Consider the following 16,965-nt stretch of genomic DNA (forward strand, 5'->3'; position numbering starts at 1 on the left):
TTTCCTTTCCCTCCTTCCTTATTTCTTTTCCTTCTTCCTTTCCTTTTCTCCTTTATTCTTCTGATGAGCTGTTTGTTTATACCTCTCTCTTGGGCCACCCTAGATCTTCTTTGACTCAGAACCAAATCATTGCTTCCAATTTTAAGATTATTTTAAGAATCTTAATATACCAAAAGGTAGCATGCAGATTACAGAACCAAATATAATTAGAGGCTGGAGTAGTCAGAAAAAGTTTCATGGAGAAGGGCAGCCTTGAGCTGGGCCTTATGAAATATGGGAGGAGAACTGATAGGGAAGATAGTCAAGAAAGGTTGGACAGCTTCAACCGGACGCTCTAAAGCAGGAATGAATGAGTGTTATGATTATGGGATGATATGGAGAAATGGTGTGATTAAAGGAGATAATCTGTCCTTAGAAGTAGTGAGAGATAAGATTGAAAAGAAAGAATAAAGGTACGTTAAAATAGACAGAGAAACGCAGATTTTCTATAGTAATCAATAATAAAGCCATTGAATTTTCTTGAATGACCACCTTTAAAAAGCATTTATTAAGCACTTACTGTGTGCCAAGTACTGAGGATATAAATAGAAAAACTGAAACATTCCCTACTCTTAAGCTCATGCTCTAATTGGAGGGACACAGTACATCCAAGTAAATTCAGTTGCAAGACAAGAAGATCTGGAAATCCTAAAAGTAGAGTGGTGGGGCTTTCCTTAGATTAGATAGATAGATAGGACAATAATGCTAGGAGATTGAAGTGCAGATGCTTATAACTGAAAGATCTCAGGAGGCAGTAGGAGGGCATGCAGCTTCCCATCCCATATAATCAGCAAGGAGGGAAGCATCCTGATGATGGCAGGTCTTTCTTCCACCTAACTCACCTGGATGGAGTGTAGGATTGCTCCTGTATGGGGTGTGTGATGGCTTCTGGATGAGGATGGGATGTGAGATAGCTCCTGGTTGGGGTGTGGAAAAGGAGGGGAATGGGAGGAAGGTAAAGAGAAGTGTGGTGGTGACAGATTATTAAAGGACAATTGGACTGGCTGCAGTAAATAGCATTTTGTTGTTGTGGTTGAGTTGTTTAGTTGTCTTACTTTGTGTGACTCCATATGGCATTTTCTTGGCAAAAATCCTAGAGTGGTGGGCCATTTCCCTCTTCAGCTCATTTTACAGATGAGGAAAATGAGACAAAGTGACTTGCTCAGGGTCATCCAGATAGTAAGGGTCTGAGGCTGCACTGAACTCGGGGAGATGAGTCTTCCTGACTCCAGACCCAGTGCTCTGGCACCCCTCGTGGCTCCAAAAAATTAACATCGTGTTGGGTAAATGGCAGGCAAAAGTAAATAGCAGGTCCCCTTTCTCCAGGACAGAAAGACCATTCCATAGACAGCAGACGTTCCCTTCGTTCCCACAGAGGTGGCCGCTCTCAGGGCTACAGTAAGAACCATTTATTCATGGGACCCTTAAAGCTTCCATTATCCCAAAAGGTGCTGGAGACACTGCTAAGCAGGAAGCCTTAAGTATTTACAGAAATGGGCTGTTTTTCCCTCGCGGATGCTGTAGTTGTTGAAAATCTGGAAGGTATTAAATTTTCTCCTCTTTAATCTTCTTCCCTAGGAACTGAAAGAGTTAAAGTCTAGTCTCATTGAAGTAGTCATTTAAGCTGATTATTTTCACTGGAAGGGGGGACACAGCTGCCCAAGCAGACCAGTGGGCCGTCCGCCCCCTTCCGGCAGGGCACCAAGGTCTGAGGCTGGTTTAGGCATTTTCCTATGTAAGGCCCGACCCTCCTGACTTTGGGAGATGCTGAGGCTAAAGAATGAGCTGTTCAGGCCTGGCTCCTGGAGGCTGGGGAGGAGATCCAGCCTGGCTAAAAGCCTGACCTAGTAAAGCAGCTTAAGGAGGAGGAGGAGGAGGAGGAAGGAGGGGAAGGAAGGGGAAAGTGCGGGTGAGCGAGAGCCAGCCCGTAGTTATTCTCAGAGCATTTGAGGCTGAGGCATCTGGAGCTCAGACACCAGGAAGCTGGGATATTGTGCTCCCAGGAGTCTGCGACCCATATTTAGAATAAACTCCTCTTAAAAGGAAGACCGCGCCTAATTTAATTTAGTGTCTCTCTCCCCATCTCACTGTGCTCAATATATTTTTAACCGAAGTGATTTGAAAGAAATTAGGATTAGATATGGGCTGGAAACACACACACACACATACAGAGGTACCACACATACATGTGCACCAGACACACACCCACACCATGCATGCACATAGGGACTGCGCACACACATGACCACCACACGGCTCCAATGCGCACACGTGTGTGCCATGTGTGTGCACAGGTGACCCCACCCACGTCCCTCACATATACATGGCACACAATTACACGATACATACACACAGAACACATCACACACATCTGCTCCCTCTGAGAGTCCCCCCAACCTCTGTTTTTCCCTTCTGGAAATTCTCTAGATTTCTTTTTCCTTTTTTCTTTTTCATGGCAGCAAACAGGTCCCAAGGACGGGCTCGGCGGCTCATACTCTACTTTTAAAGGGTGGCCGGCCCCTCGGCCCCCTGAGTCGCATTATTGAATCCCCCTTTCTTTTAATTGCTTTTCTCAGGAACGATTTTTTTCAGCCTTGTCATTATAACTCGCCTGCAGGCTGCACAGAAAAAAAGGGGAAAATACTTTCCTAATCAATTGAGAGCCTGGCTTTGTTCGCAGCTGATGAAAGGCCTGGCCAGCGTGTGGCAAGCGGAGCCGGCAGAATGGTGATTGTGGGGCAGGGGGAGGCTGGGCAAAGCGGAGCTGGCCGCCGGCGGCAGCATCAGGGGCACCACGGCCCGTGGCTCCCCAGCGGGCTGCGGGATGAATGCCCCAGCGGCGGGGGCTCCTCAGGCTCCGGATCCCCTGGGCCGGCTGCCAGAGGCCGAGAGCGGGACGCGGGGCTGGCTGTCCTGCCAGAGCTCATCCCCCGGGGCACACAGCTGTCCTTGGCAGAGCTGGGGGAAGCTGACTGGCAAGGAAAGCCGAGGAGGGGGAGGGCTGGGGGGCTCGGTGCTGGCAGCAGACCCGGGGCTTTCATTTTCACGCCCACGCAATCTCCCCGCGCTGCCAGGCTCCCAATTAAAAGCCTGCCTGCCTAGAAGGCACCCCCCAGAAAGCAGCATGTATGGACAGGAACAGAGCCATAGGCCCAGAAGCTGCCTCTCTCTCTCATGGAACAATACTGGAAATACGGTATAGGGAAGTTTACTCTTTCCAAAGCACCAACCTCTGCAGTGTCATATTTAATCCTCAAACAATCCCGGGGAGGGACAGGAGGGCAAGAGGTACCCAATTTTAAAAGGAAAAAACTGGGGCCTCTGAGAACTAATGCGACTTTCCCAAGAACACAGAGCCAGGAAACAGTGCTGGGAACGGATTCTGGTTCTGTCTGTGAATGGAGAGAGGGAATAAAAAAGGCTTTATTTGGCATTCACTGTATGCGGGACAAAAAAGATGCCCCAACAGGAAAGCAGAGCCTGCCCTCACAAGGCTCCCATTCTGATAAAGGGAAACCACCCAGAGAGGGGAGCGGGGGACCCCAGGGACAGAAGAAACAGACACAAGTCAGAAGGCAAGTGATGGACAGCTCCTTTCCCAGAAATGTCCCCTCACTTTGACAGCTGCTGTCAGAGCTGAAAGATGTTCAGTGTGAGGGATAGGCTATCAGAGGAGGCTGGGAATCTGTGAGGGTGAGATAAAGTGAGCCCAAGCCACTGAGCTTGAATTCTGAGTCTGAAAAGGAGGCTGGCAACAGGCACCAAGGCGTGGAAGTGGCTGGAAAACCTCAAGATCTTCCCTTAGGACCTTTGCAAATGGGCTAGGAAGGACTGACTCCCTCCAGTACCAGCCCCCACTCTGAGTGCTCTGGGGAACTCTCCTGGTGCTGACAGCAATAAGAGGCCCTCGTGGGTCCAAGACAGACTTGGGAAGCAGACCCTGGCCATGAAAGTCTGCATTGTTTCTTCCCTTCAGGTTTTCTTTATGTTCCCAGAGCACTATCTGGCACAGAATAGGTGCCTAAATGCTTGTTGTATTTAATTGTACCATAGAGATAAGGCTTTTATCTTTCTTCCTGGGAAAGGTGAGCCCAGCCCAGGACTGTTACTATAGCATGAGGGTAGGAGAGCAAAGAGGAAAACAATCAGAAATCTGTGGTGAGCTGTGGCCAGTCATCTCTCCAGACTCCTCCTGCCTGCCTTCCTCGGACTCTCAGACAGGCAAGAAGCAGAGCTCATTTGGCAGAGCCAAGATCTGGACAGAGGGGCTCTGAGGTCGCTCTCCAGCAGTTTACCATCACACACAACCCCCAGCGGTCAGTGAAGGGGGCCTTTCATCTGTTGTACCTAGAATTAATCCTAGTTCTCACCTTGCTAACTTCATTCACTTGGTTTATACCACCTCCTATGGGAAGGCTTCCCTGATCTTCCCATTGTAATTCAGATTCTCACATCTCTTAACTTACATGTTTGTAGCAAAATGTGAGCTTCTTGGGAGCAGGGAACAGTGTGCGTTATTTGTCTCTATCCACACACATCTGGCACATGGTAGGTGCTTAATCTATGCTTGTATAGGGAACAGAACTGGAAGGGTGCAGGAAAAGGGGCCTGAGGGACAGGAGAGCTGTCCTGATTCACCTTGACCTGCTGCATCTTCTTCATCCGCCAAATGAGGAGGGCCACCTCATCGCCAAGTGTGAGACCTTGAACTGGAAAATGTTAGGAAAGAAAAAGGTTGTGAATCTATGAATATATCTCTAAGTCCCACCTAAAATCCTACCTTATACAGGAAGCCTTCCCCAACATTCTAAATTCTATAGCCCTTCCTCTTTTAATTGTTTCCTTTCTGTTCTGGGTATAGCTTATTGGTACATATGTTTGTGTGTTGTCTCCCTCATTAAATTGTAAACTCCTTGAGGGCAAGGACTGGCTTTGGCCTGTTTGTTTGTACTCCTATTTTTGTAGCCAAAAGACCTGGCATACAGTAAATGCTTAATAAGTGTTTACTGACGGATTATTATCTGTTATTACTGTTACTGCTGCTACTCTATGCTATGCTAGTCGGCCAGTCATTTCCAGCTTCCCTTTCCTTCAGTAGGGAGTCAGTGAGTGCGCCCCTAGGTGCTTAATAAATGTTTACTGATTGACTGAAAACCCCTCGGGGTTCTGCTCCTGGCCCTAGCGGACAAGGCTTCCCCAAGCGCCGGGCAGCCCGGGGTCACCCAGCCGGCCGGTCTTCTCTTCCTTTCCCGGGTGACCCTGTTCCCGGTTCCTCAGACGCAGTGTGCCCTCTAGTGAGGGCTCCCAGGAGCACAGCAGCTTGGGAAACGTGGGACCTGCGCCCAGCCAGGACCTTGTCATTGTTAAACCTCTTCTAATCCTTGTTATTTTCCTTTAATCCCTCCCCGGCCCCCTCCCGGCTCGCTGCCTCCTCCAGGGCCTTTGTTCCCAGGCAGGAGCTGCTGCTGAGCCCCAGGCATGAGCAGGCCCAGCGGCTGCTCCAGCAGGCCCGAATGAAGGCCAGGACCAGCCCTCTCCGGGCCAGCCATGACATCGTTCCGGCCGTGGCCGCGCGGCTCCCTGGCAGGTGAGTGGGGACGGAGGGGCCGGCGCTGGCCCTGGGTGTGCCGGGAGGGGCCGGGACGGGCGTGCTGGGCGGCTGCCTTCTCTGGGGCTCTCTGTCTTTCATTTTGCCTCTTACACATGTGGAAACCGGCCTGTGGAGTCCTTCGTGTCCCCCTGGCTGAAATCCCCCTCTCCAGCGTGTCCCGGCAGCCCCTCCCGGATTGCCCGTGCTCTTGGAGAATAATACGTGATCCTTTCCCAATGCGAGCGTCCACAACCAGGACCCGGAGAGGAGGTGGCTCCCAACCTGAAGGAGATTGTCTTTTTTGGATTTTTTCTCCTGATAAATAAATACACTGCAGGGCCCTCGTTTTAGAGATGGGAAGCCCTTCCATGTGAGTCCCTTCATTGCACAGTTGAGGAACCCAGATTAAGTGGCTTATCCAGGGTTGTCCAGGCCGGGGTCTGAGCGGTCCTCTCACTTGAGGGCTGGGCTTCTCCTTTCAGGCAGTCTCAGAGGGAATAGCCAGTTGTTAGGGAATTCCCCGCTTGGGGAATTTTCCCCAAAAAGCCCACGCTCTTTCAGTTCTTCCCTGAAACTTTTCATGAAATCATCAGGGATGCTGAGCCACACTCGACAAGACTTTACCCGACACTTTTCCCTCTTCCATTGGATTCGTGACCAGAGAAGGTGGAAAACAAGTCTGCCCTTTACTGAAGTGTGGGCCCTCTGGATGTCCCAGAATCTAAGCCGATCCTTTTCCCTTCTCCAAGGTAGGCTCAGGCCTTACTTAGTGCAGTGCTTGGTTCTTAGGAATAAGTTTAAAAGCACTTGTTAATTTGTTGACTCGGCTGGACAGAGAGATCTGCTTATTTTTCCTGAAGAGCAGTCTCAGATTCTGATGTTTGTTTGGTTAAATTAAGCAAGATCCTGGGTATGGTTCAAGATGGTGTTTAGGAGAAGAGGAACTCTTCCCCTCCCCATTCTGGAATGGAGACAGAAGGGCCTCAGAGACACCCTTCCTTTTTAATCCCACTCCTTGAATGTCAAAGGCCCCCTTGGAATGAAGCCCTTCTTGGTGCTCTCAGCCAAATGGAAGGTCAGCTCCTTGACCCTTCTTTTGTCTTCTAGGGATGCTCCTGGGCTTTGGCTCATAGCTCCTGCCCTTGTTCACTTGCCTTGTTTTCCCTGTAAGGGTGCAAGTGCTTGTATTTATCTTAGATTTCCCATGCTGCTCCTCAAACATACTAAATGTATTGGGTTAAATTGTTGTTCTTTTGGGGAAGGTACAGCAGCTACATATATCAATCTAACATAAAGTCATGGATAATGGGGTCAGACATCCATCGGAAGAACCAGACATACAAGATATGAGGATCTCATGTAAATTCACCAGGTTCCTGTTGATAACCAAGGACTTCAATGTAACCCCAATTCCCCATCTATAAAATGGAGATGACAATAGTCGATTTATCAGTCTCCTGGGTCCGAAAGTGCTTTGTGAACCCCAAGTATTCTAGTAATGTGAACAACTAGTGATAGTTCCAGTGCAAATAACAGACATCTAATGTTTGCTGAACTGAACTGAACTGAAGCAGACATTAGTAAAGCTCTCTGCACAGAGTCAGATGCTCCCCATACACACCACACATTGACATGTATATTTGCACCCTTTCTAACAAGTGCACACATATGCATCGGCAGAAATGCACAAGTTGTCTTTTATTTCCATTTCTGAGCAATCATCCATGCAGAATATGAAAGAAATGTCCTAATGACTCCATCTCCAGCTTTTTTCAGCAGAACCAGAGGGAGGAAGGATGGATGAAAAGGAGGATGTTGTAAGAATAAGAGAGGAAATAGGAATACATGTGGCAAGTTCTACATTATCCTAGATGGCACAGAGAGTCTGTATATTGGGGCTAAGGCTGGAAAAGTAGATTGGAGGCAAATTATGGAGGATCTTAAAGGCCAAACTAAGAAGTTTGTACCTGATCCTACTGATAATGGTGGGAGCCACTGGAGCCTCCTTCAAGTGCTGGATTCAAGTGTGACTGCATCTTGGGCAAGCAACTTTGTCTCTCCACTCCACTCCACAGTTACCTCAACTACAGACTAAATCAAAGCTTCTTAAAAGGGTCAAGATCCCCATGGGGTCCACTGAATGTGAGGGGCGTGAAAAACGTGGCAACAGTAAAAGTTTTCTGAATGCAATGGCTAAAAATTAATTTAAATCAAACTCACAATGCATCTGAGAGTTTTCTGGCAGTTCTTGGAGTACTTGGCAGTACAGCACGCACACTTTGCATTGCACGTGCACAGACGCTGCCAGAAATACCTCGGATCAGATTCGAGACCTGGTCGCTGGAAAAATTTCTTGGGCACAAAGGGGCTGTGAGTGGAAAAAAGCTTAAGAAGCCCTGGATGGGATGAGCTGTAAAGTCCCTTCTGGCTTTATGTGTCTATTGATCAGTGTCATGGTATTTCAGATTAAGCCAATTTGAGCCAGAATGACTTCCATCTTGTCCATCTTTGAGTCCCTCTGTGGTTTGGTACGAAGTCACTTAGTTACTTTGTGGAACAAAGCCCCGCTCATCATTGCCGGGTCAGGGGGAGCGAGCTTGTGGTCCTAGGGATCTCCCCCAGTTTCCTCCATCACTTTCCCTGTGACCCTCATCTCTTCATTGTTCTGTCTCTAATCCAGGGACGCTGGATGTGGGGCGGGCCAGACCCCCAGGCTGACCCTCACCTCCCGAGACGGAGATGCTCCTTATGGTGGGAGCCTAAGTGACTCTTCCAGCGGGGAGTCCAGCTGTGGCCAGAGGAGGAATAGAGGGCCCTCGCCCTCCAGAGTCCGCTTTGAAGATGAGTCTGCCCAAGATGCTGAGGTCCGGTATCTGGAGAGGTCGCAACAGCCTCCGAGGAGGGCTCTGGACGCGGTGCTCCGGTCCCTGGGTCAGGGGCCCCTGGTCTCCAAGCCTGACCTCTCCAACTACATCAATGGGGACTTCCAGGCCCGAGAGAGTCCCGGGGACGGGGCCTCCTGGGCATCACCAAACAAAGGAAGCACAGGGGGGCTGGGCAAGAGGAACCTCGCTGGGAAGATGGCCGAGCTGAAAGTTGAGGGGACGTGCCATGCATGTGGCTCCTACCTTCAGGGGCTGCCTCGAGACCCGGAGCTGTTTCCTGCGGAGAGGAAGATGCCCCTGGGCAGGAGCCACAGTCGGGACAGGGAGGACGCTCGGTGTGGGAGGAAGGGTCAGGGGGGTTCGCAGACAGAGCCCTCTGCGGCCCGGGGCCCGGCCTCCCCGGTCTGGATCCTCCCGTCCCGACAGCGCCTCCACACAGAGCACATCCGAGAGACTTACATCGGCCGCGTCTCCTACCCCGACGAGGCGGACTCTGCGGTGGACAGCACCGACACCTCTGACAGCTGCAGGACGGACAGCGAGGAGGCTGGGACCCCTCACCGCAGGAGCAGGGGCAGAGCCCGGGGGAGCGGCCCCCCGAGGGGCCGCAGGGCCACAGGCCCTCAGAGACAGGGCAGAGAGCCCCACCCGGAGAGAGCCGAGGGCGCCCGGACCGGGCCCAGCCAAGCAGAGGCGGGCAGCAGGCTCCGGGAGCCTCGAAGTGCCCCCGAGGGCTCCTCCCTTCCCAAAGAAGACCACGGCCCCCGGTTCCCTGTGCCCGAGGCCGAAAGCATTTCCAAAGAAGCGCGGCCCCCCCTAGTGACTGCTGGACAGAGCTGTAAGTGGGCCCCCCCAGGAGATACGCAGGCGCCCAGTGGGGCACCGAATGCCACGGCCTCTTGCCAGCAGCCGGCGCTATCCGTGCCAGGAGTGGAAGCCCAGATTTTAGGGAGCCAGGAGCCCCTCAAAAGTGCTGCAGCCTCCCAGCCCCCCAACCACGTCAGCCCAACAAGGAGACCCAGCCTTTGCTCCCCCCAGCAAGCCAAGAAGCCCGCTCAACCCTTCAAGCCAGGAACGTGGGTCCCTACTCCTCCGCCTGCGAAAAAAGCCTCCTCCCCCGTGCCTTACAGAAAGGCTGTGCTGGCCCGGAACCTTGGGCCAGACAGCCCGAGGAACCCGGCCCAGGCTCCGCAGCTCTCCCCGAGAGAGAACGAGGAAGGGATGGGGGGCGAGCCTCGAGAAGAAATCCAGCCCGGGCCCCCCAAGATTAAGGAGCTCCTGCTGGTCCCAGGTGCCAGCACCGGGCCCGGGGAGCCGCAAGACAGCCCCAGAGATCGGAAGGAGAAGGGCCCAGCCCGGCAGGAGTCCGAGCCCTCCCCGGGGAAAAGCAGAGACGGTAGGAGAGAGTTCTGGGCACGGATGTCACCCAAGGGTCGGGGGTTTCACACAAAATTCTTCAGAAAAATCTTGAACCAAAATAGTTTTAATTTAATTTAAATTTAAATTTAATTTAGTTTTAAATAACTTCCTTTAAAAAAAAAAAAGAAGAAGACCTGGTGTGTGAAATAAAGTACTAAACTTGTAGTCATGGGGTCTGAGTTCTAATCCCAGCTCTGCCACTGGCTGCCTCTGTGACTTGCCACTTGATAGCTATGGGCCTCAGTTTACTCATCTGTAATATAGGGAACTTGTGATGACTGGAGGAACTCTAAGGTCTTTTCCAAACTCTTTGATCTTGTGACTAATTAGTCTAGGTCTCGGTTTCCTCACCTGCCAAATAAAGGGGAGGAGGTTAAATTAGATGCTCTTGAAGGGCCCTCCCAGCTCTAGAGCTGAGTCTTTTTTTAGAATTGGAGATCATTTAATTCACTTTCTAATAAGTTAATTTATTATCATTTAATTAATTAAGGGCTTCCATTCCTGGCAGTCAGAATGAGAAGCCCACCTCTTCCTGTTATACATGACATTGTACATATATGTATACATACACATTGTATATAACTCTATTTTTAGTTAAATTAAGTTAATTTATTATCATTTAATTAAGAGCTTCCACTCCTGGCAGTTAGAATGAGAAGTCCACTTTTGACCTGGGCCCTTCCTGTTATTACAGGACATTGTATGTATACATATATGTACATATTGCACGTGGCTCTGGATTTATTTTAATTAATTTAATTTATTATCATTTAATTAATTAAGGACTTCCTCTCCTGGCAGTCAAAATGAGAAGTCCGTGTTTGTCCTGGGCTCTTCCTGTTATACAGGACATTGTACATATATGTATATGTACACATTGCATATGTCTCTGTAGAGGGATATTGATTGCCCAAAAGATAAAGAATCATAGCTCCAAAAGTCTGGAGAATTACTGAGTTTTATTTACAACTTCTGGAGCTAGAATCTCTGCATTGCTCTTCTCATTCTGTACATTCCACAGTACTACAAATCAGGTCTTAATATAGTGTTTTGTCATTTGTTTGAATTTAAGAAAATAATAGAAAAATGTTAATAATATTGGTTAAACTTGAAAATGTGTCAACCTTATTCTTCCCCAACCCCAAAGAGGTGATTGTTAAATATTTACCATTATACCCATGCAGCTCGTTCTCTTTTGACAAGGAAAAAAAAAAACATAGTTGTGCTATGTTCTATCCCCCTTTCTAAATCTAATAATATATTTTTTTCTTTTTTTTCCTGTGGCTGGGGTTAAGTGACTTGCCCAGGGTCACACAGCTAGAAAGTGTAAAGTGTCTGAGACCAGATTTGAACTCGGGTCCTCCTGAATTCAAGGCTGGTGCTCTATCCACTGCGCCACCTAGCTGCCCCCCTAATAATAAATATTGGAGAAGAAATGGGAATTTCTAAATCTAATTCAACAAGTTTTCTCAACTGTCAAATGAAAGGGAAAGAGTTGAACTGCATGCCCTTAAAGAGACCTTCTGATCTAGAGCTATGATGATTCTGTAGTATAGTTAATATCTTTAATAGCTTAAATTTAATAAACAAGCATTTATGAAGTGTCTACTGTGCACAGGGCACTGTGATAGGTGCTGGACATATAAAGTCAGAAATGAAAAACATTACTCTCTAAAAGAGCTTGTATTCTGCTGGATCATACTTTATCAACCAAAGATCTCTGGACCTTTTTCAGAACAGAGGGAATTGAGCAATCTGAAATGATCATTTCCAGTCTTTGTAGAACAAAGATAAAATTTCACACCAAAACAGAACATCTAAAGATAGGGAGATGCTTTGGACAATTCCAGCAATGACAATGTGATCTATTTAAGTGAATTGTGAACAGTGAAAAGTGAATAAGACAAAGATATAGACCTTTATCATGTGGAGATTAAAATTATCCCACCTACAATAAGACAGGCAGAGGCAGAGGTCTGAGCCAATGGCACTTTATTAAAGGGTCATGGTTCCCTCTAATAAGTGGATCCCGGATCTCCCTCACAATCTGAGATGCCAAATCCTTCCATTTTTATATTAATTTTTAAAAATTTTTATAAGCCCTATTTTTATAGGGCAAGATGTACAATTATTCCAAAACAGCTATACCAAATACCGAATAATTCTATTAAATAAGCAAAATAATATGTCAGCAGGGTCAACAAGTTGAATAAAGTAAGGAATATCTCCACAAAAAATGGACAGTCTTCTCCTTCATTTGGGCAGGAGACGTAGTTAACTTCCTATAGTTAAGCAAGTACACTTAGAATCTGCAGCTCACAGCTCTGGGAGCTTATATACAGAACTTTGGTAATCTACATATATATTGAGGGTTTTCCTGCTGAAAACATGAGGAGAGAATAGGTAAAATTTGGCAGATTTTCTGCATTCTGCCCAACAAGTTAAATAGAAAAAATGGAACAAATCAAAACTGACTAATCTGTTAAATTAACAGTAATAAGAATAATAGCTATTATTTAGTTCTTTAAGGTTTGCAAAGTGAGCTTCACAACAAGATTGTGAGATTTTGAGATACCACCTCACTCCTATCATATTGATTAATATGACAGAAAAGGAAAATGATAAATTTTGAAGAAGAAATGGGAAAATTTGGACACTTATGCATTGTTGGTGGAGTTGTGAACTAATCTAACCATTCTGGAGAGCAATTTGGAACTATGCCCAAAGGACAATCAAATTTTGCATACCCTTTGATCCAGTAATGTTTCTGTTAGGTGTATGTCCCAAAGAAATCATAAAAAAAGGAAAAGAACATGCATGTAGAAAAATATTTATAGGAGCTCTTTTTGTGGTGGCAAAGAACTGGAAGTTGAGGGGTTGCGCATTGATTTAACAAATTGTGGCATGTGAATGTAATGCAATATTATTGTGCTATAAGAAATGATAAACCAGATTTCAGAAAAGCTTAAATGAAATTATACTGAGTAAATTGAGCAGAACCAGGAGAACTTTGTACTCAGTAACAACGTCGTTGTGCAATGATTAACTGTAACTGACTTACCTCTTCTCAGCAATATAATGATCCAAGATAATTCCAAAAGACTTATGATGAAAAATGCTATCTGCCTCCAGAAAAAAAAAAACCAAAAAACCAAAAACTATGGAGTCTGAATGCAAATCAAAACATGCTATTTTCACTTTCTTTATTTTTTGATAGTTTTTTTCTTTTTGTTCTTTCTTCTTTCACAACATGACTAATAACTATTTTATAAGTACATGATTGTACTTATATAAACTTATGTCAGATTCCTTACCATCTTAGACAGAAGGGAGGGAAAATAGAGAAGACAAATTTAGGGTTCAAAATCTTATTAAAAATAAATGTTAAAAATTTTCTCTACATGTAATTGGAAAAATAAAATATTATGTTAAAAATAATTACATTATGAGGTAGATATTATGGGTATTGTTACCCTCATTTTCCAGATATAATCAAAGAGTTACATGATTTGCCCATGATCACACAGCTAGTTAAGTGTTGGAGGTTCAAGCCCAGGTTTTTCTGAGGCATTGTGGTGAGTCTGGCTCTGCCTTTTCTATCAGTGTGACTTTGGGCACAGCTGCTTAGCCCTGTGGACCTCATTTTCCTCATCTGTAAAATATGGAATTTGACTAAATGACCTTTAAAGTCTTTTTCAGTTAGGTCTATGATCATATGACTTTCTACCACCACAGTGGGGGTATCACACATATGGTCAATGAAGCAGATCCAAAATGGACCAGGAGAAAGAGAGCAGACTGGATCACATTTGGAAAATTGTGTAATATTTTTAATACTCTCAAGCTGCTCCTTGGCACAAAGGCCTATTATTCAAAGACAAATGTTCTCCCAGGTATTTCTCCTAGTGGTTGTAAATCTTGGAATGATACAGTCACAGAAGCATCAAGGTTATTAGTGAAACAAGGGACAATGGGAAAAGTCATGGTGGATCCAAGTGGGCTGATCCATATTTTCAGGGGTAACTACCCTATCTCTCTAATCATACATTTCTTAGATCATCTCCTTCTTGTGTAGGGGCAAGTAGTAGGCAAGATTAAGGGATAACAGGAGGGCACTGATATCCCAAAACATAGCAAACCCTAGAGGAAGGCGTCCAGGGTGGGACCCCTGTGGAGAATCCATGGACTAGCATGGACAAGAATCACCAGATGAGAAGGCTTGAGTAAAACTCCCAAGATCTAGACCCGCTGGGGTATTTGAGCCTCATTTGCATATAGTACCATTTTCCCAAAGAACTCAGATTCTTTCTCTTTTCTTCTTTGTATCTCTGTGATATAGGGATGACCATGATTGACTTTTGGCTATAAAAATTAAATTTCTTTTAAGAGAAAGGAACCCTTTTTTAATATGATTAAGCCAATTTATCCATCCTGGTCTCCTCACCTCACCAACTGGATGGCTTCACTTGCTAAAACCACCACTATTCTGCTTGGAGTTTATTAAATTATGTGTATTGCATTTCTTCACTCCCCTTTTCACTTGTTTTTAGTAAAAAAAAAAAAGTCTTCTTTGAGGACTTGGAAAATACCAGATATGGATGCTGGGACCTGCCTGATGTGTCTGTGATTGCTGCAGGTGGATTCTTGGGTCTTTCTGAGACAGCTGTGACCAACAGTCTCGGCTCCACAGGCCTTCCGGTCTCGTTGGCAACAGAGCAACCCCAGTCGAGCAAGGAGATGGAGGACAAGCTCCAGAGGATAAAGCCAAGCTCAGAAAAAACAGCCTCAAAACGGTGAGTGACTGAAGGCAGGTTTTCCTGTCTCACTGCACAGACAGTCCCACGGCGGGGATTATCATGGGGCTTCCTGAATTGCCTTGAGAATCCTGGGGATCTCTAAAATCCTTTCAAAGGGTCTACATATTCAAAATTAGCTTTTTAAAAAAAATCTATTTTAATTTAAATATTTATAACAAAGATTTTTTTGGATAGATCCTCAATAATTTTTAATAGTGTCAAGATAAAAAAGTTTTTTATCTTGAGAAAGTTTCTCTCTGTCTCAATCTTACGCTAGACCAGGTTTAAGTTGCCTTTTGTAGTATTATCTCAACAACTGACCAACGTGTTTCAGAGCATCACCAGGGTCCCCTTCAAGCCCCAGCATCCCCTCGACTGTTGCAGCCAGTGGCAGCAAGAAAGGAAGCAGTATCTCTTCGGCACTTGGACTGAAGAAATTCTTCTCCATCTTGGGCCAAACCACTCGGCAAAAACTGGGCAAGTTCCGATGCTACAGCATGGAGCAGATTCCTCCTGCAGCTTCTGACCAGGGCCAACAGAATGAAACCCATCAAGGCCCTAGCTCCAAGATAAAGAAAGCACCTTCTCTGCAGTCCCTCCAGCTGGTAAGTCCCATGGGGCCATCATCACCTCTGGAAGGTTCAGCCCCTTCCTTTTGTGATTGCTGTGATCTTAGATTTGGCCCTGGGGCCTCGCTGCTGTTAGAAAGTGGGTATTCTGGGAAGCTGGCCTGAGAGGCTGACCAAGGCAACAATGGGGGCAAAAAAAGGACCTATCTACACTGACACAACCAAAGAGAGTTGGGTCTTGAGTCAGGGAGATCTGAGTTCAAATCTTCCTCAGATATTTTAATTAGCTATAATGGGTTTCAGTTTCCTTGTCTATAAAATGAAGATTTGGGTTTGACTCGATGCCTTCCAAAGTCCCTTTCCAGCTTTGTGCTCTTATGATCCAGCACAACCGGTTGGGCAATCTCACCTCCCTACCTTGAGATGCCAGTGGGTCCCTTGAAGTGAACCATGAACCAAACTTTTCCTCTTTAAAAAAGGGAAGCTTCTCCTTCGTGGAGATCCAAGTTTGACTTTACCTTTCATTAGCTGTCTGGCCATGGGCAGGTTATTCTGGATGCTGGATGCCAGAATGGTTTGCCATTTCCTTCCTAAAATAGACTAAGTGTACCCAGGATTACATAACTGGTGAATATCTGAGGCCAGATTTCGATTCGGGTCTTCTTGACTCCAGTTTAGCTTCAGTTTCATGCTCTGTTAAAAAGAGAAGAATCCTATTTACACTCCTTTCCCAGGGTCATTGAGAGGAAATTGCTTTATAAAATACAAATTGCTATCATTTTGCATTTAAATGATGCTTTAAAATTAAAAAAAAAACAACACTTTACATATGTTATCTCATCCAACCCTTACAACAACCCTTTGATTTAGATGGTATTATTCCCATTTTATAGATGAGAAAACTGAAGCAGAGAAAAATTAAGTGACTTCATAACCTAGCCCCCTATTGCCTTTCCAAGTATATACCTTATGCCTCACCTCCCCCTACTCTTTGACCCAGTATTGACCACCTTGTATTTAGTTTGTACATATTTGTTTGTTTATTATCTCCTTATTAGCTTATGGGCTCATGGAAGCCAAGGGCTGTCCTTTGACCTCCTTTATATTCCCCAGTACTTAGCACAGTGCCAGGCAAGGACAAGGCATTTAATTGCCTGACAGACTCTCAGACTTTCCTGGGGTCCCACAGCCCTTCCTGCTGCAGAGAAATCCTTCTCTTTTTCCTGAGTGAGTCTTTGCCACACTCTCCACAACAGTTATTCTGGGCTTTCCCTTCCTTTCTCAAACATCCTACAAACTGTAGCCCTTCTTTCTCAGTGAAGGGAATAATGTCTTATAGTCATTGAAAATTGAGTGCATCATTTCCTATTCCACATCCCCAACCCCTCTATGTGATCCCCTTCCCCTCTTTGTCCTCCCAGGAAGAGGCTGCCCTTCTGGCTGAGTCACTTTCCTTGTTGCTCTGATCCTATCCCAGACCTTAATCTTTGACCCAAACTTCAGTGGTTAGCAGAGATTGATTAGCTGCTGGTTTGGATTAATTATTCTTTCACAGATATCTCTGCATCATTTGATACTGTTTGATACACCCTTCTCCTCCCTAACTTCTTTGATTGGATCATTCCTGATCAACCTCCTCTCCTGGACAATCATTCATCGTCCCCCTT

The 16,965-nt window shown here is 46.1% G+C and overlaps 1 protein-coding gene across 3 annotated transcripts in view; it reads left to right on the forward strand.

Moving 5' to 3' along the window:
- KIAA1614 (KIAA1614 ortholog) overlaps nt 1-16,965 on the forward strand; it is a 61,186-nt gene that overhangs the window by 23,776 nt on the left and 20,445 nt on the right. For all 3 annotated transcript variants that reach the window (XM_074308513.1, XM_074308515.1, XM_074308514.1), the window contains 4 exons: nt 5,477-5,626; nt 8,310-9,910; nt 14,570-14,726; nt 15,064-15,334. In XM_074308513.1, coding sequence (XP_074164614.1) covers nt 5,477-5,626; nt 8,310-9,910; nt 14,570-14,726; nt 15,064-15,334 — 2,179 coding nt within the window. The remainder of the gene's footprint in view (nt 1-5,476; nt 5,627-8,309; nt 9,911-14,569; nt 14,727-15,063; nt 15,335-16,965) is intronic.

Source organism: Sminthopsis crassicaudata, chromosome 4 (genome assembly GCF_048593235.1).
Source record: "Sminthopsis crassicaudata isolate SCR6 chromosome 4, ASM4859323v1, whole genome shotgun sequence".
NCBI lineage: Eukaryota > Metazoa > Chordata > Mammalia > Dasyuromorphia > Dasyuridae > Sminthopsis > Sminthopsis crassicaudata.